This window comes from Artibeus jamaicensis, unplaced genomic scaffold (genome assembly GCF_021234435.1).
Source record: "Artibeus jamaicensis isolate MK-2021 breed Jamaican fruit bat unplaced genomic scaffold, CSHL_Jam_final contig_471, whole genome shotgun sequence".
NCBI lineage: Eukaryota > Metazoa > Chordata > Mammalia > Chiroptera > Phyllostomidae > Artibeus > Artibeus jamaicensis.
The window spans coordinates 5,648,752-5,670,785 of NW_026521850.1; the positions used below are offsets into that span (position 1 = coordinate 5,648,752).

Genomic DNA, 22,034 nt, shown 5'->3' on the forward strand with positions numbered 1-22,034 from the left:
CACACACACTCTCTCGGGAGAGCTGGAACCATGATGGGAGGATCTCGTGACAGTGTCCCAGTCACTCGGCACCAGGACTGAAATTTTGGTCCCACTGTGACCTGCTAAGCATGGAGAAGGCCACGGGCAAAGGTGCAATGACAGACGCCCACAGGAAGGACACCCTTCTCTCTGCTTGGACCCTGGACCTGTGCTGTCCCCTACTGCGGCCACTAGCCACATGGGACTAGGTAAATGTCAACAAATTATGATGAAATAAAAAACTTCAGCTGCACTTGTCACACTTAAGTGCTTAGTAATCACATGCGGCTGGTGGCTGCCAGAGGGCCCGCACACGAAAATCCCCTGCTGCAGAAAGTTCTACCGGAAAACGCAGCTGCCGAGGAATGCAGGGGAGGACCGGGGAGCTGGTTCAGGGTCTGACTGGCATCGACAGAATCCAGGTCTTCTCCAGCTCTCATGACCAGGGTACGCACAGAGTGCAGGAGTAAGGGGGTTCTTAGCAATGGCCAAGTGCATCTGTGCACCTGACCAAGGTGGGAGCTGTGCCCCTCAGGGTCAGTCAGGTAGCAGGTGGAGTGTCATGCGCCCCACTTCAGAGTCACTGTCAAGCAGAACGTCAGGGGAAGGCCAAGGAACCAGGCAGCGTGAACCCCGAGAAGACAGGCCTACAGGGCGACGTCTCAGCTCTCAACCATCCACTGCGGCCAAGAGTGAAGACTAAGGACCCACAGGTACGAGGTACAGACTTGCGATATGTACAAGCAGATGTTGGCTCGTAACAAAGAATTCCCCCTGGAATGTGCCATCGTGGCAGAAACACTGTCAGTGCGCGTGTGAGCCACGACACCACGTGCAGGCATTCGAGACAACAGGCCGATGAGCCTTTCTGGGCACACACCGCACAGCAGGACAAAGCTACACTACGCAGGAGGCTGGGAAACTGGAGCATCTCTTTGAATTCTAAGCCAGCCTCGTTTCACAAAGACGCAAGGACCACCCCCCGACCCCCGCCTGAGCAGAACCAGGGTGCTGATGGGGAGAAACACCGACCGCCGCCTGGGCCTTGCCTTGTTGGTGCTGTTGAGCAAGGTGAGAATGTCCCCTTTCTTCATGGTGACCTCCCGCGGGCTCTTCTCCTGATAGTCGTAGAGGGCCAAGACCAGCTCCTTGCCCGTCTCGTCGTCCATGGGCGCCACTTGTTGCTGACAGCCCAAAACGAAAGCAAAGGTGGTCACGCTAAGGATGTTCATGGCGTGTTACGGAAGCACGTGACAGAGTCCAAACTCAACAGCTGGACCAAACTCACCAAATGCTCCCTTACGAACCTGCTTCCCAAAGCTGCTAATAAAACCTGATTCAGGAGCGTGAGCTCTCTGGTGTCTTTTAAAACCTGGTTTCAAACTGTCTCTAAACCTTTGTGTCATAAGACTTAACAGCAGCGTCCCAAGAACGCTGCCCACAACCGTCACATCTGCTGGCAGACCCTGGGCCCCGCCGCACTCTTCGCCCCCCGCGCCCCCCAGCACCCTCTGCAGGCAGAGCCGCACTCACCCGGCACGACTGAGCCTGTTCTCGCAGGGCCTGGATGCTGCTGCCGTAGGCGCTGAGATCTGACATCAAAGCTTCGTGCTTCTTTAGGAGAGCCTGTGACCCAAACCACAGCGTGACCCCATGTGAGGGGCGGGGCTGGGGGCTGCAGCCTCCGCCCCCGCCCCAGCAGTACCACCACCCTCCCCGGCATCTTGTTTGGTTGCACAATGGATGGTGTGGTCACCTCCGGTCTACACTTTCCCTCCTTTTTAAGCAAACATTTAATTTGGAGGAAATACTAACTGTGACATAGTATTTTTTTACTCTGCCTTTACATACTTAACTAGGGAATACTTGAAATGCATAAAGAGAAAAAAGGGCAGTGTCACGTGATCAGTGAACCCACCGCCTTCTTAGAAAATCAATTACCAGTAAGACAAAGCTGGTTATGGACACGCCCTCCTGGAAGGTCTGCCCCCTCCCGCCCCCACGCCACACCGGGGCATTTCTCTTCACTACCACTTCCAAAGCTTTCCAGCTCTCCCATCTTTGGGGGGAATCGAATATAGGTCATGTCAACATTCAACCTGTTCTGGTTTTTGTGATGACTGGCAAAAAAACTGGTAGTAGGCATAGGCCCTACACCTAGACGTTTGTGAGATGTAAGAGTGTCAGTCAAAAAACAGCACCAACAACAAAACAGAGTGTTAGCCTATGCACACTCATGGTGGAAAGGAGAGATGCAGAACAGCAAAATGTGAACGGTAAGAGAGGTGACAGGCCGCGCTCTCTGCCCGTCGGGTATGACCGAACTTCCATTACACAGAGTACAGCAGAGGCTGGGAACCACCTTCAAACGCGATCTACCACAATGCTGCACCTTCCACACTCGGTAGTTTTCCCACTGGCCTCCCGGCCCAAGCCCCAGGCAGACGCCCCAGGCAGGCGCCCACGCCAGCGCAGCTCTCCCAGCCCAGTCACCTCAGCTGAGTCCTCATCCTTCCCATAGTCGGTGCTGCCCACGATGGGCTCCTTCTCCCGCATCCAGGACTCAGCCTCATTGGCATCGGCAAAATACTGCTGTGCCTGCAGTGAGTCTTCCAGGTCCTGCCGCCGCTGGGAGGCTTTGGATTTGAGGGACTCCCACTTCTGGTTCAGCTCATTGAGCTTGGCCTTCACATCCTCGGCAGCAAAGTGGCCTGGGAGGCAGGCAGGGGCAGGAGGGAAGACAGGGAGAAGCATGTTGACGTGCTGCAGGACAAAAGGGCCTTCCATGTTTTCACTTTCGTCACTACATGGTGGTGAGCTGGGCCGCTTATTTCCAAGTTTTATGAGCAGCTCAGGTTCCAACCCTCCAACAGGTTTGCTCCTTTCTGATCCACAAACCATGAACTCTGTCTAGACTCTAAGAATCAGATACTCTAAGTTGGCATCAGCGAGCTTATCGTAAAAAAGTGAAAGTAACAGCACTCCCATAGTTAGTTCTCAGTCATTGGGCCCTATATCGTCAGTTGTCCCCATCTCACAGATAAGAAACCCAGGCTTGGAGACCTTAAGTTCTACCCAGAGTCAGAGCTAGAGGAGAATGGCAATGGCCCTCAACCCCACAGTCCAGTCTGACACACGCCCTCCACCACCGAAGAGGAAAGACACAGAGAACAGAAGCAGAGCTGCTTTCCCAGACGACCACAGCTCACCTTCCTCCACCATAGCGTTCCCCTTCTGTGTGACCGCTTTGATTCGGGGTTCGTGTCCAGCAATTTCCGCCTGGAGGGCTTGGTGCTTCTTCAGCAGATTCTGGACTCCAATCAAATCTTTGCCTGGAAGCAGAGGAAACACCCGCAGCCGTCCAAGCCATCATAGAAGGCAGCGCTAACTGCTGCCCACGGCCTCGACCACAATTCCAAGTGACTTAAATGTGGCCCTGCTCACTCGGATGTGTTCCCCCCGAGGCCACAGGGGTGGATGGAGCCCTTTCCCCACTTGACGCCGATCCGATGGAGGGAGACTGACCTCTGTTGGTGGACGCGGCAATGGGCTCTTTCTCTCGAATCCATGTCTCCTCGTCCTCGACGTCACGGAAGAGCTGCTGCAAACGCAGAGAGTCGGCCAGCTTCTGCTTCCGGGCGATCATGGGCTCCTTGAGCGCCTCATAGCGAGCCACGAGGGCTTCCTGCTTCTTCTTGATGTTTTCCGCGTCGAAGTGGCCGGCGTCCTGGAACTGGCGGGCCTGGATGGTGATGCCATCGATCCGATCCTGGGGATAGAGAAAAGGGAGGACAGTCTTGAAAGGCGGGATCCGACCTGAGCCACCTGAACACTAGGCCGACTCTGGCACTTCAGGTGCAGTTGGAGCTACACAAGCAGAAATGAACATAGTTCCTCTCCCTGCTCTGCCACCTGCTTCCCTTACGCTGGGCTCCCAGAAAGCTGAGGGGACAGCTGAACTGCAAGCAGGAGCACACGCAGCCCGTGGGGCTATGTCAGAAACCAACACATCTCCCCCCTCCCCAAACCAGCCCGGTCCTGAATCACCGGCCCGGCAGCGCCCACCCACGCTCTACCTGGTGCGCAGCCACATCGGCCTCCAGCAGGGCGTGCTTCTTCTGCAGGTTCTGGACGTTCGTGAGGTCTTTGCCATAGTCGTCGGAGGCTAAGTGGCCCTCCACCTCGTACAGCCACAGCTCAATGTCCTCCACATTGCGGTTGAACTGCTGCTGCTGGTTCGCCTCACGCAGCTTTATTCCTAGGCAGAGAGGCACGTGGGTTTTCCACGTGAATGTTGCTTCCATCAACACGCAAATGGGCAAAGAGGCTCACAGCTGTGAGTACGTGGAACAGCTTATTCTTGTGTTATTATTTGTGCTATTTGTCTTATCATTATCGCCACTATTTCGTATCTCCTAGATAACGATGGCTGGACACTCAGCCTCCGGCTGCCCACCCCGTAACTGCTCACAGATGGAGGTCCCCAGTGCAGGGCCACGCATCAGGATCGGAGTCCCACTCACTTCCACTGCAAGGGCGCAGAGACCAAACTGCAGCCTCTTCTCTCCCTTCTAGGTGCCAACTTGGAATTGCTAAGAAAGCATTCTAAGCCCCGTGAGGTAAGGGCCCTTGAGCAGTATTAGGATTGGGAATTTATAATAAATGCCCTTGGGTCTCAGCTGAACTCTGACTTTTCGTGACTCGGCCCTATCTGGAGAGGGCCAGTTGGCCAAATCACCCTCTTCCCACTCAGGGTCCCCACCAACTGGCTCGCTCAGCCACGTTTACCACATCTGCAGAGCACTGGAGCCCAAGGTGCACGGATATGAGCCCCAGTGCCCAGGGCCATCCGCACCCCTTCCTGGGTGGTGCGTGTCCCTAAAACACTTAACCAAGAGGGAACAGTTACCTCCCTGAACATCCCTATCCGTTCCTATTACAATCCTGTGGACCATTTTCTCTCACCTTTCAGCTCAGTGGCCTCCAGCAGTTTCTTCCACAAACTGATGACCTCATTCATTCGAGCTGCCACTTCCTCCTTGGCGTAGTGGTTGACATCAATCAGCTTCTGCCCTGCTTTCTCCAGGGCGTCAATGCGGCTCTGGTTTGCTGAGAGCTCAGCCTCAAAAGCCTGATGCTTCTGGACTTTTCCCTGTAGGTTGGATGGGTCCTGCCAATAGAAGAAAGGGGGCTCTTAAACTCTGAACCTGAGCAGGTCATCTCGAATTAGCTTCACACTTATCTTTACAAGGGGGTATATAAAATGGTCAGCTTACATTAAATGGCACGGGTTTCAGAATCCCCTATTTAGTATTTACCTATGGAACTAACCATAGACAACTGTGTTCAGCGTACTACCCAAGTACCACAAGGCCATGCTAACAGTACGTTACTTTATAAGCTTCATCTGTGGCAGTTTTCATCTTCTCATTGACCCAACTCTTGAGCTCATCTGAATCACGGAAGAACTGTTGCAAGTGGAAGGAATCGGCCAACTGCGCCCGGCGATACATGGCTCTCTCGTGCAGAGCATTGCGACGGCTCAAGAGCTGGAAAACAAGGACCACATGATTCTCCACTGTTATCGCCCCGGAGATTTCCAGCTCCAGAGGCTACCCTGCAGCATCTATCCTAGAAGGGACAACCACCCAAGGGAGAGAAAGGTGCATGAAGGGCCCGGGACTCACTGCATCTCGGCGAGTAGCCACATCGTCCATGGCGTAGTGGTTGTTTTGAATGAGCTTGGTTGCAAATTCATCTAGCGCCTAGGGAGGAAGAAGGGAGAAGAGCTCTTCAGGGGTCAGAGGACTTCCAGAGCTCGGCCTCCAGAGACAAGTAACTGCTGAACAGGTCACAGAACACGCTACGCCTTCCCACAGGTCGAGGTTTTCCCAGACAACCCTGAAACCGGAGTCATGGCTGACAGCATTAGTCCGACATATCAACGCTCGCTGGCTCCATGCAAGGCCAGAGACATCAGCCCTGTGGCCTCACCAGCACCAGGCATCAGCTAAAAGCCTTCCAGTTCCTACTTCTGAAATCTGCTGCTAATGGGAAAGACACTTCCCCCATTATATTAATTCTTACCTACTTTTAACCAAAAGTCAATCTCAACTTGAGGGCTTACGTCAGGAAAACACTCTCACTCTACAAAGGGGTGTCGCCTCCCCTGCCAGTGTGCTGCCCCCGCCCTGAGACGGCCAGCGCCTACCGCACTGCCTTCCACAACGACCCCTTATCGAGTCTGCTCAGGGACCATCTGGAGAGAGAGGACCCTTGGCGGCCCTGACGACAACAGGGGTCTTACTGTGATCTTTTCCTCCTGGGCGCTCAGGGACTTCTCAAAGTCTTCGTGCTTCTTGAGAAGCGCTTCCACGCTATCCAAGGAATCCCCCAAGTCTTCGTTCAGCAGGAACGCCTGGCAACAGCAAACAGTGTTCAGAAGAGCCCCGTTCCTTTCACCTCTTAAGGCAGGAAAGCGAAGGACTGTTGCCACAATACACAAAGCAGGAAAGCAGGTCTCTGGCTGCTGGACTCTGAGCTCTCCCGGAAGGCCCAGCCCTTCTAGACTGATGCAGCCAAGGACAGCACAAAATCCTTGTCCCACCCTCTATGGACACTTCTTCCAAATAGCTTTTGATGCGTCTACTTGATTTAGATTCCACGTGATCCGAAGATCTAAGGGGAGAAAATCTCCCGCTTAGTAAAGTTTCACACCATCACAGTCATCTGAAAACCGGGGCCTTTCCTGAGGTGCTGAGGCGACGGAAGCTGCACGGCCTCACCCTCTCCCTGCGTTCAGAATGGAAATGGTAATGACCTTCCACACAAAATAAGCTAACCACGTGAGCAGGGTAGGGGATGGGCAAGAAACACAATCATCCACCGAAAGTATTTACACCAGTCCTTGCCTCAGCAAACTATAATGACAATGAGCTATTAACAAACAATAAGCCCTGGCTGGTGTGGCTCAGTGGATTGAGTGCTGGCCCACAAACCAAAGGGTTGCTGGTTCAATTCCCAGTCAGGGCACATGCCTGCGACGCAGGCCAGGTCCCCAGTGCGGGGGCATGTGAGAGGCAACCACACATTGAGGTTTCTCTCCCTCTCTTTCTCCTTTTCCCTTTGCCTAAAAATAAACAAGTTAAAAAAAAAAAGAAGCAGACGAAAGAGACACAGAGCCCCGCAGCTCGCTGAGCCGGCCAGTCGCCTCCACTCCCGAGTTACCTCCTGCTTGCTCATCCAGTTGTCCACCTGCTCCGTGTCCCGGTAGAAGAGCTGCAGGTCCATGCACTGCTCGTACTGCTGCCTGCGCAGCTCCCACAGCTCCAGCAGGGCGGCGCGCTCCTCTGACAAAATGGCCAGCTGCGAGGGGGGACACGCAGGCGGGAGGGAGGGCCGGTCAGTCCCGATGCCGCCATGCACACGAAAGGCTGCCGGGAACTTCCGATCCCCACGCCCATCTCTAGGCCTGCACCGCACCCACTCGTGGGTGCCAGCCCAGTCACAGGAAACCAGATGAACCCGGAGCAGCTCGTACATTTATGCTGAATATGAGGGATGGCCCTATTCTAATTAGTCTACTATTAATTTAATGCTGTATTATCACAACCAATTTCTAGTGAAAATGTGAAGGGAACTCCCAGGTGGAAAAAAAAGGTATCTACCTAAAAGTGAGGCGGGGGAGCGTTTGAGATCTCCCTCCCCGGCACATGTTGTCAGTGACTCAAACTCTTAAAAACGTTCAAAAAATAAAAAGTAATAAAAATAAAAGTGAGGCAGTATAAATGGGGTGGGGACTCCCAGCCGAGAAAATCAGTCGAGTGGGGACCCCATGAAAGGTGTTGGGTAATTCGACAATGCCCCGGGCACAGTTTTTAGGCCCCAAAGTTAAGACACGACAAAGTGTGTGTCTCTGAAGTGTCGCCGCTTAGTCTGTGTGTGACTTTTCTCAACTGACATTATCGACTTCAGAAAGCAGTGTTCTTCCGGCAGCGTTATGCTCCAAGGTCCTATGAAGTTAAATATACCCATGAATGCGATAAAAATTGGTTTCTCCTTGGCTCCAACCACTAACGCAGGACTCAACTTCCTACGCGGTCTCCTACGTCCCCAATAAACTAAACTTCCTCTGCTCAACCACCAGGTTGTACTTATGTTTCTACATGGGGAAGCGGCTCCTGAACGTCCGGGTGAACCCCTGCCTGAGTTTTCCCACGCCTCCTGGTGCATGGGACGTCTAGGTGTTTAAGGGCGGGTAACAGCTTTCAGAGACTTCTAGTAAAAGAACCTTCTCCTCTCTCACCTTCTCCCTGACTTCATCAGAGGCGTAATGACCAGCAGTCAGCAGGGCCTGTCCAGATTCATCTGCCGATTTAAAGCTGTCTTCATGGGCATCAATTTCACCCTGTAGGGGTGAAAAGGCCCAATTTATGCCCAGATGTTGCGAAAGAAAAATAAATTGTGGAATTTTCAATAATCGTCACAAACCAGAGTATCCTATCTAGAATGAGGAAGAGGTGAAAATGAAGGCCAGACTCCCTGATACGAGCCTCAGCCGTCGAACGTGAGCGGTGGCACCCCCCTTTCCAAGGAGTCCTTTTCCTGATGCCTTTTCACGCCACCCCTGTCTGCTTTCCACATTCACGGGGTCTGAGCTCTCTGTCTTCTGTCCCACTGGTCTATTTGTCTTCCTTGTGCCAAATGGATTTGTTTACTATGACTTTGGTACCTGGTGGGGGAGCTACCCAGGAACAAAGTTTCAGCCACTCCCACGTAAGTGCCACACCGAGGCACTGTAAACCCACGTCTTTAACTTCCGGAAAGTCTTGAGACATTACCTTGTGCTCCTGATGCCTATCCAGAAGGGCTTCAGCCCCGGCCACGTCATTGGCAAGTTCATCTGCATTGATGAGGGCTTTCATCTCCGTCACCCAGCTGGTGAGGTCACGGAAGTCGGCAAGGAAGCGCTGGAGCCTGGAGAAGAGCAAAGCCTCGTCCTGAGATGGTTCTGGTGGAGCTCCAGCCAGGACCGAAAACAAGCTCTGAGCTCCAGGTTCTCAAAACCCTAACACACCATACAGATCCTAGTCCTAGGAAACGTGGATTTTCCCAATCCAAAGGAAAGCAAGAGGGGGAAGGGAGCATAAAGGGACTAAAAGGTAATACCAAAAAAAACAATGAAAATTCAGTTAAAAACGAGGAAAACGAGAGAAGGCTCAAGTCAATCCTTCATACGACTGTCCATCACCATAACCCTCAGCCTTGTTCCTTATTTTCAATCTCCTTGTTCTTCCCAAGTTCAACCCCTGGTTGATCAGAAGCACTCCTTCCCTTTCCTCCCCTTGATTTGCCAAATTTTAACAGGGTATTTCACATGCTGCTCCTGCTGCTAAAGACCACTGGTCACAACACAGTGAAAGAGGATGAAAGAAATTTACGAAGTTAGAAATATTATGTGTATACACTTACACGCCCGATAAAACTGCCAGTCTCCAACACACACAACAGGAAAGAAAAGGTGACCTGCATTTTCTTAGCAGAGGAAACTGCAGGACCTCTGGAAACTGTTGGCCTACAGAACTGACCCTGAACCCTGCCTTCCTCTCGTCTCCACACAAAGCCTGTGACGTGGGCTGCTGTGCCCTGCGAGGCTGCTTCTACCTGTACGAGTCGTTGAGCCTCGCGTGTCTCTCGGCCGCCAGAGTGCGGATCTGCTCCCAGTTTGCGATCAGCTCCTCTCGCTTCACTTGGATCTGAGTGGCGCTCAGCGGGTGGGCCTGCTGCAGGCGGTCGGCCTCCGCACACAGGGCTTTGACCTAGAAACACACTCCATCAGGACCGCGCTCAGGACCCTTGGTGACACAGCTACAGAATCAGCTGCTTTCACAAACCCACCTTGTCTTCTAAGGCGGCCAGATCTCTCTCCAAACCCTCGTGCTTGCGAAGCAGAGCCTGAACACTGGCCAGGTCTCGGCCGAAATCGTCAGAGGCCATTAACTGCTCCTTTTCCTTAATCCAGCTGATAGTCTCATCCACGTCCCTACAGAACAAGGGCACCAGTAATCCACAGGTAGGACTGTCTAGAACTGGGAACACCACAGGGGCCAAGACTAGTCGGCTCCGACCACCCGTATGCACGTGCCGTAGACACGGCTCTCCCAGCGGAGACCAGGTCCCCAGAGCGCCCTCCAGCGTGGTACCTGTTAAAGCGCTGAACCTCAGCTGCCCCGAAGAGCTTCCCCTGCCGCTGCAGAGCCAGCCCCTTCAGCCGCTGCCAGGCTGCGTTCACTTCATCCTGCTTGGTCTTGATCAGCTCCTCCTCTGGGTGCTGCTCCTGCACAGGGAAGGGAACGAGGGGGGGCCTGGGCCAGCCGCCTCTGCACCCCAATGAGCACCCTGTGTCCGGCCCCAAGGGATCTGCTTCCACAAGCCTTCGGCGTTCTGAGGGGTACTGGCTTTCCGTGTGGGACGAGCTGCTATCTCCTCGCACACACGGAGGGGAGAACCAGCCCTCCCCTCGGCAGAGAGCGCCGAGCCTGCATGTGGGCGCACACCGCGGCCCCAACTCCGGGGCTTCATCAACGCGCCGTCTCTGCCCACCTGCGCCGAGTGCCACATGCCGGCCCATGAAACGGCTCTCGTGGTTTGCTCCTGACTTCAGACTGGAGACATTTCCCTAAAAGTACCCTCCCCCCAACCAAATGGGTCTGCTGTTTTGTTCTAATAAATGTGACATGTCAGGTATGAAAGTGAAGCATTTCAGGTCCATCTGTGAGACCACGGGCTTGGCCTGACAGCACCTCTGAGCACCACTGTGGGCTGGACCGGGGTTCGGGGCGGCACACCTGTCCCTGACAGGATGAGGACTCTGCGGGTGCTGGCCCTTCTCTCCCTCCACCACTGCCTAGAAAGGAGACGAGGACCAGACCCGGCACAGCTCCACCCACCTCCAATTTGTACCCCCAAATCAAATTTCCTACAGGCGGAAGTTGCCCAGCTCCTACCAGGCGGTGCCTGTGGAGCACTCTACCCCGCAGTGGAAGGTGAGGACAAGGAAACAGCTTACAGGACCACGGGCCCGGGCAATGGGGAAGGGCGTGGCACTGCCCGCCAAGGCCGGCACAGCTCCCAGAGGACAGTCCATTCGTTAAAGGCCCCCACAGGAGCCCAGGGAGCAGCGATCAGGCCTCGGTGGACGCCTGCCAACCTGGGAAGCATTCCCCACCATACCCTCGTGTGAGAAACCCTGACACCCAGCTTCAGCAGCCCCGTAAAAGCTTTCCGAGCCCTGTTTGAACGTGGGCGAAGGGCACGGATCAAATGAACCCTGCCTGTCCAGTCCTCAGCCACAGGTTAAAAAGCACTTTCTAAATTAGAAGCACTCGGTACTGCCTCACTCCAACCTAAACAAAGCTGAGATGTGCTTTTAGTAGAGCTCCCTCCCTCAGAAACAAGGGACCTGAGCATCGAAATGTTCTGAAAACACGAAATAGTTGAAATAAGGATGTTGTGAGAAGCACTTTGCAGTTTACCTGAATGAGTTTGGCAGCAAACTGGTTCACTTCATTAACTCTTTCTTCATGGGCAGCCATATCGGTTTGAAACTCTTCAAATTTCTTCTGCAAAACCTCCACGTGCTCCAGGTCCTGGCCCAGCTCCTCAGAAGTCACAATTGCTTCCTATTCGGGGACCATGACAGAGCCAGAGTCACTGACCAATTCCTGGTAACGGTGGTCCCAGAACTCACGAGCAAGGCATGCTGGGCCCTGTCAGTTGCAGTGACACTGTTTCCTGTGTGCACTGTCATTTGCCCCCCCCCAGTGAAGACGTCACGCCGGTGGCACTGCGGGCTCAGAGACCCCAGGTCTCAGTCAGAAGTGAGAACACACGGACAGCCGCCCGCCGTGCCCGCTCCCACCGACCCAGCCCTGCTACACGGCTCCGGGGAGTCTCCGCCCTTTCCTCCCGCAAACCTTCCCTCTCGAACCTTGTCATTGATCCAGTCCATCACGTCCTCACACTCTCGCAGATACTGCACCAGCTTCTGCGCCTGCAGCAGTTTGACGCCCTTCTCCCGCATCTTCTCCAGCAGCAAGTCCCACTGGCGGTGCAGCTCCAGCAGGCGGGTCTGCAGGGGGAGTCAACCCTACGCATTGCGACCGTTCCCACGTGACCTGGCTCGTCCAGAGAGCTCCAACTAGTCAGAGACCTCACAGAGCTCCGGAGGGACAAGCCTTTTATTAAGAGATGCCCCATGGAATGGAAAGGAAATCGTAAGTTTAGCTGAGAACAGAGAAAAGTGTACACCTAAAAGCGGTTTGGTGGGTCTTCAAATACTGACCTTTCATAGGTATATTTATTTCGTTTACCTCAAGGGAATTATTAATTATTATTATCAATTATTATTTTTAAAAGTCTTTTTTTAAAGATTTTTATTTATCTTCAAAGGGAAAGGGAAAGAGAGAGGGAGAGAAATATCAATGTATGGTTGCCTCTCGTGTGTCCCCTGCCAGGAACTGGCCTGCAAGCCAGGCATGTGCCCTGACTGGGAATCGAACCACAATATTCTGGTTTGCAGGCCCGCGCTCAATCCACTGAGCTACACCAACCAGGGCTTTATTATCAATTATTGAGTTTAGCTCTGGCTGGTACAGCTCAAGGGATTGAGTACAGGCTGTGAGCCAAAGGATTGCCAGTTCAATTTCTAGTCAGGGCACATGCCTGGGTTGCGGACCAGGTCCCCAGTGGGGGGCACGAGAGAAGCAACCACACACTGGTATTGCTCTCCCTCTCTTTCTCCTTCCATTCCCTCTAAAAATAAAGAAAACCTTTTAAAAAAATTATTGCGTTTATATTATCTGTAAGTATTTAATGTTATTAGTTATTCTTAATCACTAGATTACTGAAGTAGATTCCTGGGTCAGAAAACCACCAGGGGAAGAAAGCTGAGGAATAACATGGAACCTCGGCAGAAATCACCGAAGGGGGCGTTCTGATCTCACGAAGGTAAAGGGAGAACAAACGGGGGTCCGACGGATATCACAACTGTGAACATACAGTTATGAGGCCCAAGTAAACAGGACGACCTTATTATAAAAGCAGAAAAGATGGGCTCCTGAAATGTCATCAGCTATCAAAAGGATTCTTCGCAGAAAAAGCTTTGGAGCTTCTGTGAAGAGATACAGCGTGTGGTACAGCTCAGGGTTGGCTCATTTCAAATTTCACCCAAGCGGCAGCCACAGGCGCAAACACAGTCACTTCCCAGCATCTTGGGCTTTTCGCAGCACGGTCCTGGCGAGGCCTTGCCAAGAACCAGGCGGGACTGATCATCAGCCCAAGCTTAGGTGACGCGTTCTCATGATCCAATCTCAACACGCTGGTCATGCCCACCCAAGATACTGGGAGTTTCTGCGGAACACGGACAGACAAAAGCAAGCACCACAAAACGTCTGAACACAAAGGAGAGAAGCTCGGGATCCGACCATCGCTGAGGTGCCACTTGCAGCAATCCTGAAAGCCGTGGCACAGTCAGCGTGGGTGGACTCGCTCAGAAACGAGGTATGTTTCATTTGAAAGGAGGAAGCAGAGGGGGGAAAAGACTGTTCACACAATTCACTTCCAGCACTGCAATCACTTCCACCACGGATGGTTAAAGCCGAACCCACCGCTGGGGAGGAAGTGGGAGACATTCCGGGGCAAGGGGAAGGCAACCCACAGCAACGCATACTCCACCTACTCGGATGTGGGACCCGATGTGGGTGGCGGTGACTATGGGGCGCCACGCTGTCCGGTATGGTGTGAAGGTCTAAACCAGTGACAGACAGGTTACCCAGGACACACACAGCCTCCGCACCCCACCCACCTCCTCTGCGGCACACGGCCTGCCAAGCTAAATTACTGAGTTTTGGGACCAGGCAAACTAGCAAGTCAGGATCAGCACGAACACTGTGAGCTTGAAAGAAAAGACTCAAGAGATAACAGGAGAGCCCTTTGCTCAAATTAGTCCATATAAGAAAGCTGAAGAAAACTTCATCCTCGCTCGACCGTCAGTTTTTCACAAACTTCATTTTCACACCCGCAGTAATGAGCTGGGGCCCACCCCTAGGGTGCCGGGTCTCGTGGCCCCGCAAGCCGCTGCTGTTCGACAGCATGCATGGGCGGATGGGCAGGAGCACTAGGAAACACTCGGAAAGCTGACAGCTCGGAGGAGAAATCCTGGCTCTGACTCAGGCAGATTTCTCGAAGGGGCGTGAGCAAGCAGCCGGCACCTCCAGAGCAGCAGCAGCAGCGGACTGAAGCCGTTGTCCCAGAGTCAGTGGGGCTGCTCCGAAGCAGCACGGCCAGGTGACCGAGGGGACTGGAGAAACAGATCAGGGGGGCGCTAGGGGAAGTCTACACCGGTGAGATACAGGCTGGAAGACAAAGCAGACACTGGTGACTAGACAAAGGGACTGAAGTTCCAGTTCGGTCCTGCGAGCAGTGTGGATTTGGGGGACTCACACCGGTCTGGAGGACCGGTCCAAGCTACAGCCTCTGCCCCTCCAGACTATGGGGGTGACGGCTGCCTTGCTGCCTGCAGTGAAGGTCAGAGGGTCTCCAGGAGGGTGCTGGCCCATGACAGCTACTAACAGCTACGACAAACAGCAGCTAACGGCACTGCTAAACGCTGCTTTAAGACGACCCCTAAACGGGGAAGCGGTCACTCACTAACGGACCCAAATGAAGGGACGGTGAGTCGTGGGTCGGGGTCCGGTCTCCCTGCCCCAGGTTAACTAATAAAGCCAACACTGGATCAAGTTCTCACGTTCGCCCCTGTGTCAGGTTGTAATTCTACAGAGCAGCAGCCCCTTTCGTTCTGGGCAAACAATTTCTACCAAGAAAACAGGCATGCTGATTTCATTATTATAAGGTGTACGCAAAACAGCAGAAAATGGCAGATGAACATTTGTATTCAATTATTGAGACACATACTACATTAGCTAAACAGATTAAATAGAATTAAATAATTGGTCACGTGGCAGTTAAAATTTACTTGTATTTCCTATCTACAATCATTACTAGTAATAGTTAATTATTAATAATAAGCTTAAGGCTAACTTCAAGTCTTCGATATGAGGCTGTGGCATGTATCAGCAAGAGAGACAAGTGTTTATTGCTGAAAGCCACTAGGCCAGAACGTGGAGGGAAGGAAACCTCTACAGGGTATCAGGGAACAGTGGGGGACGAAAGCGTTCCAGCTGGGGCCTAAGACTGTAGCCTTCACCTGAACCTTCGGGACTGTCTGGGCAGGTAAAGACTGAGAAGGTCCCCCAATGGAACGACAAAGAACAAAACGGGAAAAGAGATAGGAAGGAAATCTAAATAAGCGTGCCACCCTCATCCTAACGAGGCCCGTTAGGCACAGTGGAGAAGGATCAATTACGGCCCCCCCTCCCATGGGCCGGCCCCCACACTGCAGACCAGAGTCTGAGGACTCCCACTTCGAAGGCTGCCACGCCACTTGGCCACCGACCACCAGGGGCCACAAGTCACTCCTCACAGCTGGACCTTTAACTGGGTTGCTGACTAGACCTCAGTAACCCCCAAGATCCAGAGAGCGAGCTCGCCAATAGAGAACTTTATAGCGTCTGTGCTTAATTCTATTTATCTTTGTGTCCTGATCCCTAAATTCACCGATTTCATGAACATGCTCTCCCATCTAATTACCAACTGTAAATGCTAATAGTTCCGTTTACATGAATGTCTTTCAAGTATCGGCACACTCTAATTTGTTTTACAAAAAGAACATTCATTTCCTCACTTCTTTATATTCATAATGAATCATCATAGTACAAAGGCAGGATGTGGGTAACTCCTTTAGGGAACTTCAGAAAATTCTTTGAAAACCTAGAAGAGCCTATCTTTTTAGGAACCCAAATTTACACGTACGCGTGCATCTGCACTCCTCTACCAACCAGACAGGAAGGCCCTGCACCCGTACCAGGGGCTACTCTTACCCGTATGGTTTCAGATGCAAAATGGCCTTCCGAGATCATCAGGTTCCCAGTCTCGTCCAGCTTCACAATGGCTCCTGAGTTGGCCTGCACTTCGGCTTCAAAGGCCTGGTGCTTCTGAAGCTTGCCCTGTTGGCAGACCAGCAGTGTGCCACAGATTCAGCCACTCAGCATCATTCTGTTGTCCCCATCCCCCAACCGCAGGCCCTCTAATCACAGACACCTCACCCAGCATCGCACCCGTCCCCTGCCGGCTCAATTACTCAAACACTCTGACTGCGGCTACACGGCCCCTCTGAGAGCCTGGCCGCTGAGGTCCACCAACTCTGCAGATAACAAGATGCTACAGAATATCCTAATGTAACTGTCCACCAGGAACTCAGCCTTTGTGTGGACATCCGATCCCTCCCAGAAACACGGAACATACTGACAGTCTTCTTGGTGCACAGTGTTACCCTCGGACAAGCCAGCCGCATTGACTCATGATCTAGTATTTTCAGCCTGTGTTAGAAGCCATGTTCTTTGATGAATTTAATTCAATGCATTCCATTTCTCAATACCTCTTTTTTAATCAGGTACTGAGCTGCCAAGGGCCTGGGAGGCACCTAAAGCAGCCTTCACCACTTCCTCTTCTTGGATGACATTGACACGTGTAGTAAGAACAGCCAGGAGCCCAGCTACTGCTCCATTTGCTAAAAAGTCTTTCACCAAAAATCAGTGAGAAGGGCTTTTCTCCAAACAGCTTTACTGAGGTACGGTTTACACCATAAAATTAACTTGTCTCATGTGCAAGTCAATGATTTTTAAAGGCTTTTGCTTTTGACAGAGTTAGTCCTTTATTATATCTGATCTACATTATTCTTGCTGCCCAATCACCCAAGGTCATAATTAAATGACTTCCTTGGTATACTTTTTAGCAAAAACACCTGAGCTCTTGAATTCTGGCAGGAATCTCAGGGAGATCACACGCACCTGCAAGTTGGTCGGGTCTTTGTAATTCTCATCGGACGCGATCTGCAGTTTCTCCTGAATCCACTTCTCCAGCTCCTCGGCATCTCTCTGGAAGAACTGGAACCGGTAAGAATCTTCCAGCTTCTGGCGCCTGAGGGTTGAGAGCTCCTTGAAGCGGTGGTATCTGTCCAGGACCTGCTGCCGCCTCTCCTGGATGTCCTCCGCGGTTTCCAGCACTTTGACTCCGCTCGGGTCCATTTTCTGAAAAGAAAGGAGGCCCTGAGGTAAGCGTAAGACACCAACGGAGATCTAATGGAATGGGCCTCTCCGAAGGAGCGGAGAGCAGAACGACCAGACAGCCCGGCCGGCGACCAGGGAACTGAGAAGGGCGCCTCTTCTCAGGATCCAACAGTGCACCCCGTCCCAGTCCTTTGTGAACGATCGCTCTCCACGCCCCACAACACCTGCCCACGTGGGGACCTCGGAGGACGCCCAGCCAACACGGCAGTGAGACCAGACGAACCGTATGCCTAGAACTGCGCTCTGTCCTGTCAACCCTACAAGACCTTTGAGTGTTCAAAGGAAACGCTGCCTGTGGTACTCTAAAAGTTACTGAGAAATCCATTCAAGAGTCCTTTCATCTGGTCTGTGTACTTTATTATGGGGAGATTAAGTAGAATCTATTCTTACTTAAGGCAGCTTTTCTATCTTTCTAGATCTCAGCCCGTTATTCAACAACAAAAAAAGGGAAATGATTATGAGTAACTGAGCCCTTAACATCAGCAACCAACAGAGCTTTCCTAGCTGCCTTCTCGGCCAGGCCCACGTGTCAGAGCTGCAGGTCCTCCCCCGGCTCCCACAGAGCCTGGGCAGCGCCCACAGAGCCTGGGCAGCGCCCACAGAGCCTGGGCAGCGCGGGCTCAGTTTCATCTGATGTGCACAGTGAAAAGAAAATCACAGTGCAACTTTAAAAACACTGTGCTTAACTACGTATCCTACTTTTGGCCTCCCTGTTACTGTGGAAAGCAGGGAGACTACGTTAAGTCAGCATCAATTTTCAAGTTCACCACAAATGCAGGCTAACCAGGTAGGTGGTACTTCCTCATTAACATTCAGTCTGCCACAACTTTAGACCCTCAGGTTTCTGGACAATTTCGCCAAATTTTAATGTCAAAAAGAAAACCTGACCTATTTACAGGAGGAAGCCAGAAGATGCCACCTGCTCTTATCAGGAATAAGCTGTTTTATCCTCTAATCAAGGAAGCATCACAGAGGAAAACAGGTGCGGGTTGGTGAGGAAGAGCTTCTGAGCTGGTTGCCCGGGCCACCTTCCACTCTGTGCCTCAATTTCCTATAATGACTAACGAGAGCAGGGGAAAGGAGACCATCCCCAGGCCCTTCCAATTGTAAAATTACATTCTACACAGAAGGTTCAGAGATCTGGTCAAAAAAAGCTTAATGGTCTCTCAGGCTCCCTTTCTGTAATTTATTTAGATAGGGCGTAAAACCTGTTACCCGGGAAGCATTTGAGAGAGCTCTTCCCAACTGGCCTGGCCCAGCTTCTGGCAAAGGACAAGGTCACAGATCAGGCACGGAGGTTGGCGAGTGCCCCCCCCCTCACTCCAACCCCGCCCAGCCCCAGGCACCCTACACTGGTGAGGTCGGGGCCGGGTCCGCGGGTGGCAGGGCAGGGAGGTTGGCGAGTGCCCCCCCCTCACTCCAACCCCGCCCAGCCCCAGGCACACTACACCGGTGAGGTCGGGGCCGGGTCGCGGGTGGCAGGGCAGGGAGGTTGGCGAGTGCCCCCCCCCCTCACTCCAACCCCGCCCAGCCCCAGGCGCACTACACCGGTGAGGTCGGGGCCGGGTCCACGGGTGGTAGGGCTGCCTTCCCAGGAAGGAGACCACGAGGTGATTCCAGCCGGCATCACTGTTCCTTCCAAATGATTCTCCGTGCATTTCCTAGTTATTTCTGTTGTATTGTTGTCCCCCCACACGTCCGATTTACTTATTTATTTAACTGTAAAAGGGAACGTGTTCTTTGCCATGTCAGCCCCCCCCCCCGCTTTAAAGCCCCTTTCATGGCTCTCTTCTGAGAGGGGTGCGAACCCGCCCGTTCAGCAGGCCCCTGGTCTGGCCCGGCAGGTCTGACTGGTGTCTCCCACCCACACCCCCTCCCCGTGGGCACGTGGGAATATTCCTTCTCCTCCCAAACACGATTCTCTTGAAAGACCCCAAACCACCTGCACAGGCTTCCTTTGTCTAGAACGTTCCCAGCCCCTTCTCTGTCTGGGAAACTCCTGTTTACACCTTGACACCCAGCTGGGGTGCTCAAGCCGCAGGACCTGCCTCCTTCCCGGCTGCACAGGCTGCTCCTTCCTTCCCCTGGCCTCGGGTTCAATCACACTCTTCCAAAGTGCCTGTGCGCACCGCCCGCAGTGCTATCAGGCTGCGTGACCTCATCTCTGAACCCCGATTTCCAGCACACACAGGCTGTTAAGAAATGTTTGTGGATCGCGGGCCTACGAACCAGACAATCAAGGTTCAATTCCCAGTCAGGGCACATTCCTGGGTTGCAGGCCAGTTCCCTGCAGGGGACACATGAAAGGCAACCATACATTGATGTTTCTCTCCCTCTCTCCTTCCCTTCCCCTCTAAAGATAAATAAATAAAGTCTTAAAAAAATGTTTGTTGGATAAGACCGAGAGTATGCACAGCCCCGATTTATCTGTGAAGGGGGGAGAGCTCACGAGTCCACCCGAGTTTCATTTCTCCACACGGTCAAACTGGAACTCTACCCAGGTAACCGCTGCATTCACCACAAAAACCGCGAAGGGCGTGCTGACCGGAGCCGCATAACCGGGAGGCCCCCGAGGAGCAAGTCTGGGCGCTGACCCCACACGACCACAGGGCAGTTCATTCTGAAAGTCAGCTGCTCCTCTGACAGGGTGGGACCTGGGGAAATGACGCCCAGGAAGGCAAGTTCTGTGTCAGCGACAGCTGTGCCTGGAAGAAACATTCTCTCTTCTCACAAGAGCCTTCGGGAGAGTCCTTAGGACCGAAAGCTGAGGGCAACCTTGAAACCCTAACTGTCTGTTTGGAATGAAGTTTCTGTAACAGTAGGGAATTATGCCCTGGCTGGCGTGGCTTAGTGGACTGAGTGCCGGCCTACGGACCAGAAGGTTGCCAGTTCGAGTCCCAGGCAGGGCACATGCCTGGGATGCAGGCCAGGTTCCCCGTTGGTGGCATGCGACAGGCAACTGTTCGAAGTATCTCCTGCACATAGATGTTTCCGTCTCCCCCCGCTTCCTAAAATAAATATATAAAACTTTGGGGGGAAAAAACAAAAAGGAATCACAACAAGGCAGTTCTGGTTTACGCTGCTGCCCGAAGTGTATCCGACTCCGCCAGAGAAGACCGATTCCAGCCTGACAAGGGCACCATCCTCACCTGCCTGGTCTGCGGTCTGCTCCAGTCCTTTCTCACAGCAAACTCCCCAGACTCCCCAGCAACCCGGGTTCCTGGCCCTGGGTGGGCGCGCTTCCCAGCTCACAGAGTCCCCTTTGCAGGACTGTTCTCCCCTCTCCCTCCCCAACACCACCATTCCAGGCCGCACCACGCCCGCCTAGTGCGGCGCTGCTTCCTCGTCCTCCCCGAGGCCTGAATCAGAAGGCCTCACTCCTTTGGCGCTGCTCTTGGGTACCCTCCCATTCTGCCATGTCACTGCTGTTTCCTCCCTGCCGTTTTTATAAGTTTTTTAGGGAATTTAAAGTCCCCAAGGGACTATGAAAAACGCCTTGTCTTACTCTCTGACCACAGAACTTGGTGCACATTACAGTCGATTGCACTCTAAACCTGGAAATCAAGAAGCGCTGTCAGTTAAGTACACAGGACACAGGATCACCTACTTAGCAGGTGGGGGAGCCCAGGGTGGCCCATGACGGTCGGTTCCCAGGCTAGCGTGCTAGAACCAGCGATGCCGGAAATGACTGGCGCTGACACACTCCTTACTGGTGGCTGTTTGGTTATTCATTAATTCCTTTCACTACCTCTTATCTTTTATATCCCCACTTTGGAGGGAAAAAGAAAGGAGGAAGATATATTAATTAATTAATCATTAAAACACCGACATTAGTTTTGTTTCTTTAGGAGACTGCGCACCCTGCCCTGGTGTGTGGCTTAGTTGGTTGGAGCGTTGTCCCGTACACGGAAAGTTTGATCCTAGATCAGGGCACATGCCTGGATTGTGGGTTCCGCCCCCAGTTGGGGCACATGCAGGAGGCAACCGATCGAAGTTTCTTTCCCTTCCTTTCTCCCTGCGTTCCCCTCTTCCTAAAATCATTAAAAATGTCCTTCAGTGAGGATTTAAAAAAAAGACTGAATATTCCTAAGTTAGTGAACAATGAAGGTTAAAAATAATTTATAAACGTCCCTTGTTCTTATTCCTCAGGAGAGAGTTAAAATGGGAAAACAGCAGGCAACTGTGTCTGATTTGCTGGCTGACAGAATTTCCTTGTAAGGAAACTTTCCGAAGGAGGTATAGTTCTGTCTGGGACCGTGACCGCCCTGCATGGGCGGCTCCTGTGAGGTGTCTCAGTCTTCAGGTTAATGTCGCAGGTGTTTGTCCTGCCTCCTCACACCACAGGGTTCACTGCCTCTTTAAAGTCCTGTAGCTGCTACGGAAATTTCCACAAAATCACACTGGGGAGCAGCCCTTCATAATGGAAACAAGAACCCCCAACCCACCACTGCAAAGGTTCCACCTGGGCAAGCGCCCCTGCTTGGGTCCAGCTTGCTGATTTGGCCCTACCAATCCAGGGAGGCAGACCAGCGGGGCCCTGCTGAAATTAACCAACCTAAAAGGCCCTCTTTGTCACCCCAGTGAAGTAGAACGAGTCAATTCTATACCGAGTGCTTTGGTCAGGCAATAATGGACTTTTCTTTCCTGCAGTGATCAGCTGACGTCAGGAGGTGGGAGCGCTGCCAAGCCAAGGCTGGCCTGCTCCGGGGAGCTGGGCATCTGCAAGCCATCAGAACTCTCCCACCGCCGCGGATACTCAGAACGTGC

General features: G+C 52.8%; 1 protein-coding gene across 9 annotated transcripts in view; it reads right to left on the reverse strand.

Moving 5' to 3' along the window:
- Nucleotides 1-22,034, reverse strand: part of SPTAN1 (spectrin alpha, non-erythrocytic 1) — a 57,177-nt gene that overhangs the window by 29,160 nt on the left and 5,983 nt on the right. For all 9 annotated transcript variants that reach the window (XM_053667860.1, XM_053667859.1, XM_053667858.1 and 6 more), the window contains exons 2-21: nucleotides 16,989-17,228; nucleotides 16,020-16,145; nucleotides 12,011-12,151; nucleotides 11,556-11,702; nucleotides 10,224-10,357; nucleotides 9,919-10,063; nucleotides 9,685-9,839; nucleotides 8,862-8,997; nucleotides 8,327-8,428; nucleotides 7,249-7,386; nucleotides 6,329-6,439; nucleotides 5,709-5,786; nucleotides 5,415-5,570; nucleotides 4,987-5,191; nucleotides 4,098-4,279; nucleotides 3,547-3,790; nucleotides 3,231-3,353; nucleotides 2,515-2,732; nucleotides 1,555-1,647; nucleotides 1,071-1,205 (exon numbers count right to left, since the gene is read on the reverse strand). In XM_053667860.1, the coding sequence (XP_053523835.1) occupies nucleotides 1,071-1,205; nucleotides 1,555-1,647; nucleotides 2,515-2,732; nucleotides 3,231-3,353; nucleotides 3,547-3,790; nucleotides 4,098-4,279; nucleotides 4,987-5,191; nucleotides 5,415-5,570; nucleotides 5,709-5,786; nucleotides 6,329-6,439; nucleotides 7,249-7,386; nucleotides 8,327-8,428; nucleotides 8,862-8,997; nucleotides 9,685-9,839; nucleotides 9,919-10,063; nucleotides 10,224-10,357; nucleotides 11,556-11,702; nucleotides 12,011-12,151; nucleotides 16,020-16,145; nucleotides 16,989-17,225 (3,006 nt within the window). In that variant the 5' untranslated portion in view covers nucleotides 17,226-17,228. The remainder of the gene's footprint in view (nucleotides 1-1,070; nucleotides 1,206-1,554; nucleotides 1,648-2,514; nucleotides 2,733-3,230; nucleotides 3,354-3,546; nucleotides 3,791-4,097; nucleotides 4,280-4,986; nucleotides 5,192-5,414; nucleotides 5,571-5,708; nucleotides 5,787-6,328; nucleotides 6,440-7,248; nucleotides 7,387-8,326; nucleotides 8,429-8,861; nucleotides 8,998-9,684; nucleotides 9,840-9,918; nucleotides 10,064-10,223; nucleotides 10,358-11,555; nucleotides 11,703-12,010; nucleotides 12,152-16,019; nucleotides 16,146-16,988; nucleotides 17,229-22,034) is intronic.